The sequence below is a fragment of the Platichthys flesus genome, chromosome 8 (assembly GCF_949316205.1).
Source record: "Platichthys flesus chromosome 8, fPlaFle2.1, whole genome shotgun sequence".
NCBI classification, from domain to species: domain Eukaryota; kingdom Metazoa; phylum Chordata; class Actinopteri; order Pleuronectiformes; family Pleuronectidae; genus Platichthys; species Platichthys flesus.
This window is the reverse complement of record NC_084952.1, coordinates 11,876,486-11,884,494: the sequence shown is the minus strand read 5'-3', so window position 1 is coordinate 11,884,494 and position 8,009 is coordinate 11,876,486. Positions and strand designations below refer to the sequence as shown.

At 43.3% G+C, this 8,009-nt stretch overlaps 1 protein-coding gene across 1 annotated transcript in view; it reads left to right on the top strand.

The window, feature by feature from the left end:
• Positions 1-8,009, top strand: part of LOC133958770 (dedicator of cytokinesis protein 2-like) — a 98,481-nt gene that overhangs the window by 72,814 nt on the left and 17,658 nt on the right. Inside the window, exons 27-28 of the mRNA XM_062393731.1 lie at positions 6,609-6,707; positions 7,102-7,196. Coding sequence (XP_062249715.1) covers positions 6,609-6,707; positions 7,102-7,196 — 194 coding nt within the window. The remainder of the gene's footprint in view (positions 1-6,608; positions 6,708-7,101; positions 7,197-8,009) is intronic.

Below are 8,009 nucleotides of genomic sequence, written 5' to 3'. Positions count from 1 at the left end.
CTCCCACCACCCGCCTTCCTTCGATCTCTTTCTCCCCCTTTCATTCCTTTCTTTGCTCCTGTTTATACAGCCGAAAACTGCTTTCTTTCTCGAGGCAAGGGAGACAAAAAACGGTGATAAATTGAAAAGAGAAGTGAGATTAAACGCCATATGACTCTGGGTTCTAATTATGCTTGATTATGAGTGTTTTGTCTTTAGTGCACGGCAGGAATTGTGTGTCTGCAAATTAATTTCCTCGTTCGTCATGCACCAGGAAAGAGATGAAAACATTTTGCCTGCATGCACTTTTTAATGGGCAAGTGTAAGATGTTGGATTCGAGACAGCTCGGAGAAGGAGAGGGTTTAGATTAGACAAGGTTTGAGATCGGGTTTATTCTCTGTGGTCAGTAAATAAACACTAGTGGGGGTCTCATTAGTTATAGAGTTGTCTGCTTAGTGTATAAGTTCTTATGAAACTGCGTTTTGAGTTATGCCTTTCAGCGAAGTGTGTGTGTAGCCAATGAATTATTACATGTATCGTGTGCGTGTGCGTGTGTGTGTGTGTGTGTGTGTGTGTGTGTGTGTGTGTGTGTGTGTGTGTGTGTGTGTGTGTGTGTGTGTGTGTGTGTGTGTGTGTGTGTGTGTGTGTGTGTGTGTGTGTGTGTGTGTGTGTGTGTGTGTGTGTGTGTGTGTGTGTGTGTGTGTGTGTGAGAGAGAGAGAGAGAGAGAGAGAGAGAGAGAGAGAGTGAGTGTGGTCCCTCGTTGCAGCATCCGAGTGAATATCCCTCCCACCATCTGAAATAATGCATGCAATAACATGCTCTCTGCAAAGTGGTTGACTCACCTTGCGCTGTTTTTCAATTGACCATGTGTGAGAGCATCAAAAGGGTGTGTATGAAGGTGTGAATGTGCTTGTACATGTTACATAAGCTGCCACGCTGCAGTGCAACACATGGGGCCTTCAAAAGTAATGAATATATGCTCAAAAACATGCAGAGAAAGATAAATGATTTCATGATAGTTCAGGAAAGGGACGAGGACAAATAGTATAGTACTAATAAAGTGCGTTAGCTGAGAAGTTTGTGATTTCTTTCCACTGGACCTCTCTTCCTCCGTTTTTCTTTCTCGTCCTTGTTTGAAGTAACTGATTGTGTCTCTGTGAACTTGACTGGGAAAGAGTCTGAGAGACACATCGATCTGTTTTCTGAACAATGAACAAGTGTGTTCACACACAAACACACACAAACACTGGAATGCAAACATGCATACGGACAGACACTCAAGCAATTTCTCTGCCTCGTACGAACACTCCAACCACCTCACCGCCACCCACTCCATCTCTCTATCCCTCTTTCATCCCCCCACTACTTCCCATCTCAGCCCCCAGGTGTTGTGGAAGAAAAAGGCGCGTGGGGGGGTGGGGGGGGGTCAGAATTGACAGCGTGTGTCTGTGATGGTACTTTGAGCAGTGCTGCAGGCTTTCAGTAAAACTGTTTTCTGGATGTACTATTTTAAACTATGACGTTAAAAAATCACAGCAGAGAGCGCCGTAATAACTTTCCACCTGGTGGGACGCCATTAAAGGAAATGACAGAGCAGGGAAGATGAGAAGAAATGAAGAACGGCGGTGAGGAAAGCACGCGCAATATATGGACCTTAATGAAGTGATGCGAAAGGCATCAGTCGACCTGGAGTTATTTGAGTCTCTGCTTGTTATTTCTTTTTTTTTTTTGCTTGGAATTTAAATGTGTGTATTTGGTCCTATTTTGTTGCGAGTCTTTAAAATATGAAATATACAAACACAATATAGAAATCTGCAATCCAAAGAGATGGATGGATGATTGGACACAACAAGTATCCATGTGCACCTAGTTCATTGAGTGACAGCTGTAACTAGAATGCAAGAAATATTTAGCTTCATTTAATAGATTAAAAAACCTGAGCAGTTTTTTAAAATTAGGAATGTAAAACAAATGAAGAGTGAGTCTATTTTGAGAGAGGAAATCATTCTCATGCTAATTTCAGAAGGGAAATGTATGCACAATGAACTGCACTTTCCATTTAGAGCAGGTCTAGATTGTACTCTGTGTTATTATTTGCAGAGACCCAACAATCCCACCATGAGTCAGCACTTGGCGACAGTGGCGCGGAAAAATGTCCTTTTAAGAGGCAGGGACCTTGAGCAGAGTTGGCCTTTGGTTGGTGGGTGGCCATCTGCCTCGACCAGTACGGTTGGGAGGGAGGGAGAGAGGGGGAGAGAGAGAGATGCAGGTTCACGATGCGGGTGTCACATAGAGATGTACTTTAATATTAATAGGACTAATAACTCTGCAGCTCCAGGGGAAGACAGACCTGCAGAGAGCGAGAGGACAAAAGCGGCAGAGAGACACGAAAGCAAAAATAACCACGGGAGAGAGATGAAGCCAAGTTGGTATCGTGCGTGAATGGGATATGAGCGCATACAGATGAAAAGGGGGAAGAGAAGAGTGGAGCTAGGTGCATTGTGGGAAGACACCCGGGAGTCTAGGCCTAAAGCAGCACAACTACAGGAATGGTTCAAGGCAAGGTTGAGCAAGCCATAGCTACAGACTTTATCAAAAATAAATTGTTAAGGCTATTTTTTAAAACAGGGAGGTATTTGCCTCCTGCACCTAACTGATAGCTGAAGGCCACCAAAGCCTCGGTTTATATTTTCGAGACTTTATAGGAGCCACAGGTAAACCTGCATTCTATGAGTGCTTGGTTGTAGTGGGGTTATATCAACTCTTTAAGATACAGTGATTACATGCGTAATTCTGTTTTGAGATTTTCTGCCCCTACTTGCACTTGCAGCCTGATGATAAGGAATTGTGAACTCTCAAGAATAACAAATGGACTCTCTTACATTTGCCTCGGAGAAGATTTGCCTCATTTCTTACAATAGTACAAAGGTGAAAACAGGGAGTCCCTTATTTTAGTTTTATGTGGCAGTAATGGGACATTTTCTTATAAATGATTACCTGGAGATTCCTTACAGTGTTCAATGCCGTCTAGAGTATTATCACAAGATAATGTGTCTCTGTGATGTCGAGTACAATAACTTCAGTGTTGCTTGAACTGATGATTGCTGGTCATTACTGTCTTTGTGTCCTTAAGCCATGCTGTGAAGTCCACACAACTGATTAGTTACATTTGGCTTCAGCGAAGATATGATTGGGTATCGTCTGCATTACAATAGAAGTTTCATAATAATATTGACTAATGGATGAATGTGTAAGGTTGATAAAAGTGGGCACAGTACAGAACCCTGTGGAACTTTAAGAAATACAAACAGTATGAACATCTTATAAGACTTCACAGTCACACATCTGATATGGGCGACTGCTTCCTCAAGGATCTAAGGGAAGTCCCTCCTCCAGGGAAAGAGAAGACTAAGATTAAGATGCATTTATTAGTCCCAAATACATGCACGGACATGCAAAGGCACACTCATGCAGGTAGGGAAATGTGATCTCTGCTTTTGACCCATCTGGTGCAGGACACACAGAGCAGTGAGCGACCATGTACGGCGCTCGGGGAGCAGATGTTGGGGGAGTAAGGTGCCTTGCTCAGGGGCACTAGACAGGGTAGGGAGACTCTTGGATTTTTGGACAGATCAATCCAGGTTCGTCTTTTTGTTGTCTCTCCGTGGAGTCGAACCAGAGACGAACCAGAGACCTTCTCTGCCCATAGTCCAAGTTTCCGCCACTAGACCACCGCCTCTCCCAGAAGGTTGGACAGGTAGTTGGATGAGTTGAAGGTTGGACAGGTAGTTGGATGAGACTCAATAGGCTTTTCAAGAAGAGTGTTTAAAACGTACTACTTTGAGGGCCCGAGGTTCATAGCTTGTCAATAAAGACAGAGTCATCAAATAAAGGAGAGGTAAAGGTTAAAACTTGAGTAAGCAGACTAGCTGTTATGGGATCTAAGAGACAGGTTGATGGTTGAGATTACTAGGATAAATTGGTGAAAGTTGATGGTAGAAAACAGTCAAACTGTACATTATAGCATGTTTTCCTAAGGTTCCTTTATTTGAAAATAAATTGTTGCCCATTGAGGGCAGGAGGTGATGGATTGTAACTGTACTAGCTATAAATGTATCATTTAAAACGATGGCAGAGTTATAAGAATAAACAGATCAATACAGCTATACGACTCTAGGGGTGGCAAATGTTAGAAAACTTGGAACTGCTCTGTTTCAATCACTTAAAATGCTCCCTGCATTTCCTTGTGGGTGATCCAGCGGGACATAGCTGCAGTGGCACAGCAGATCTGGCCTCTTAAAAATCCATGCAATAACCCTGAGAGGATTTTACTGCTTTTGCCAAGAGCTCCTGTAGAGCCTTTAAAAGTAGCGTGAGTGAAATAACAGAAACAAATCTTAAATAACAGTTTTCAACCAAATTTTAATCCAGTTTTTAAAGACAATACCTGCAAATCACCAGAATGTCACAGATTGGCAAAATCCTCAAGCCTCTGCTGAACGACAGTATTGCGAATGAATCCTGCCATTTGCCTCTTGAGCAGCAGCGACCCTTAAGGACCACTGTTTGTCTGTGGTGTACCAATGATTTCTCACTAGCTGATTGGAACACGCCATGAGTGCCTAGGATGAAATTCTATAATTGCATGTGCACATGAAATGTTCTGTATGCGTTTAATCTGGTTACAGACGAAGAAATAATGGATATCAAATTATGTTTTAGCTGCTGGCTCATAACAGCTGGGTTTAATGGCTGCACAGATCTTTTTACATCCAGATTGTGGAGGTCGGACAAAACCATAAATGTGTTTTCCTGCCGCAAGGCCCCCACATTTGCATGGGCTAATTTAATCTGTTGGAGGGGGGCATTGCCAACTGTGATCCAGCAAATTTCTCATCATTTCATTGTCAGTGATCAGTTCAGTTGGATGCTTTTGGTGTAATGGCAGCATCTCAGCTGTATTCAAAATGCTACCGGAGGCTTTAACAGAATTCCCCCTTTTGATTTTCATGACCCTGTGATGGTCTCTCCAGCGCCATCCTCAGGCCACCCTCCTTTTTTGGTTCTTCTCCCAGCACTGATTATACATAGCAATATAAATACTCAGTGTGTGGTGTGTTTAATTGGGCAATTGCGTTCTTTGGGGTGTAATAAACATCGCAGCCTCTGTGGGATCTTGGCAAAGGTTAAAATAGATTTATTTCATGTCATGCAACTCCTGTCATTTTGATGAAAGAGTGAATTTAAAGCTCTTCATGCATTATTAATGCGAGTGGCCAGATTGATAGAATAGACAGGCAAATCGAGGGAAAGTGGAGGAGGGAGGAGGAGGTGGAGAAGGAGGAGGAGTGAGAGAAATCCCAGACCTCTCTGGCATCTGTGTCCTGTTTTGTCAGTAATCTCCTCACTGTTGCATAAGCCCTTCAGCTCAACATGCCCTGAACTCTCTCCCTTTGCCTGTCAAATAAACACAAACCAGTTCGTTTACTGGTGCAGACAAGTCGAGCATGACACCTGTGCGTCTTGGCATGTTGTTACATGAAGACGTGATGTGTTGATGAAACACATCCACGTGAGAAGACACCAGCAGCAGATTTGGCCCTTTGAGGTTTTTCAGTTTTTCGATGGTGTGAAAGAAGATTGAGAGCATAAGTCCTCAGAGGAGACTAGTTAGTCCGAAGTAGGGCAGTATGACACATGACCTGCACTTCAACACACACATACACCCGCACACACACACACACACACACACACACACACACACACACACACAGGATATAAAACCAGTACTGAACTGCAGAGTAGTTCTGCAGAGTTTGTGTGTGTGTGTGTTCTTAATCCTGTTACTGACATGGGGGATAAAGAGGGTGACGGAAAAAGTTGAAAGATTTGGAGTTGGAGTGAATATTTCTACTTCTGCCTGTCTTTTAGTGGCAGCTGCATGTGTGTGTTTGTGTGCAGACAGTGCGTACACAAGCAGCAACACACTCATTCTGCCCATTTTGATCAGATAAAAGCTGTCACCACATCAGGTGCGGTTCATCTTCCATCTTCAATTAGCAGGCTCCTCATTTTTCATCTCTCATGTTTTTCTGACACAAACTGGAGACGATGATTTCACCCGAAAGCCTTTTGTGTGAAAGCTCCTAAGCGGAAACACCTGAACATTTTCTGTCTCTCTGAATAAATGTCAGGTGGGTTTATCTCCAGCCCCGCCAAGATGCTCAGAGGATAAACAATATAGTTAATGGATGATTGGATTGACTTCATTGCAGCAATGTGGCAGAGCAGTGGGAGGGATCACAAAACATTATTGTAGAAGTGGAATGAGACCAATGGGACGTGACGTCAAGTAAAGCACAAGCCAAGACACCCTGCTGCCCAGTGGTCATTAACGCTGTCCTCTTTCCATATCACACGTCTCCTCTGCACTGACAGAGCTGGTGTGAGGTTCTCTTTGAAATTCTCTTTAGGAGGCTCTGGACATTGTCCAAAAATAAATAAGCCTAATAATGAATTATATATGAGACTTTAGATGTGTAGCACTCAGTGTAAGAGGGGGCTGCACAGAGCACAACAAAGTAATGATGCATTTCTTTTTGTTTCTCCCTTTCTTTCACACTTCAGTCCAGGGTGGTCGCCTGCATGACAGCGATCCTCAGTCAGATGGACGATCGTCATTATGCCACATACATAGAAACGTTCAGTGGAACCACTGATCTCGTGGTAAGTAAACACTGGTCGACTTTCTTTTAAATTTACTTTGCTTGTTAGACACAAAAAAACACATTTTTATAACTAAAACTAGAACTAGCTCCCCCGAGGCCAACAGTCCTCCTATGGAATCAAATTCAAATTCACTAGACCCAGATTATTAATTGGAACTCATGCGTATCAGTCCCCATCGAGATCCGTGAATCGAAAAATTAAAAAACACCATGTTAAAGAAAGTGAAAAGAAAATCCCTTGATCTGTTTCCTGATTCGAATCTGCACCCAAATTGAATGTGTTCTTTCCTGACCCATACCTCATCCTTCTGCCAATAATCAAGTTAAAAAACATATTGAACTAACATCTATTTATTCTCACACTCATTACTCTCTTGTCCATTTCATTGCAGGACTTCCTGATGGAATCCTTCCTGCTCTTCAAGGACCTGATTGGAAAACATGTGTATCCCTCTGACTGGATGGCCATGATCATGGTGCAGAACAGGTACCACACTACCCCGGATTTGAACCATCGAACCGATCGTCTCAGTTCTGCGTCTTTCACCAGTAAAGGCCACAGCTGCCTCAGTGTCTTTTTGAAGGGTTGTTTACGTCTGCAGTGACTTGTGTATCCAGACAAACCCACACAGGCAAAAGTCAGAGATAGCAAAGCTGGGATCAAGGCTGCAATGATAAAAACAGCTGATCTGACAAGAGTGTGTGTGTGTGTGTGTGTAATGATGTGAGCTAGACAGGAGTCTGGAGTTGTGTCATGGGAAGAGAGAAGGCAAAGAGGTAAAAGTGAGAGCGAGGATGAAGAAGCGACAGGTAGATAAGGAGTCTGCAGACTGGGATTAGAGAAGTGAAGATGTGTAGATAGAGAGAGAAAGTTCCACCTGAAAGGAGCGAGTGGCGGCTGGCACTGGATAACGATGACAGATGGACGGCTCTGGAGCAGGTTTGCTGCCTAACTGCAGAAATGCATATAGTCACAACTCACTGGTACCCCCGGCCACAGAGCGTCAAGGTGCTGTTAGGACCTGTCATTGTGACTGAGGAGTTTGAATCTGAAGCATCATTGCACTGTTACCTGACGCATATAATAGAGCGGATGTCGAGGATTAAACTGGGATTTGGGACAGATCCTCCTTTTTTTAATTCTTTGATAACAAACTTTAAAATGCATCTCCTCCCCTAAGATTTGACTGAAGGGACTCTACCTGGAAATTCGAAAAAACACAACCACAGACCTAACACTGTACACATGACATAGATTATGATCGACAACTTCAGTTGCATCACAGACACTTTTGTGACA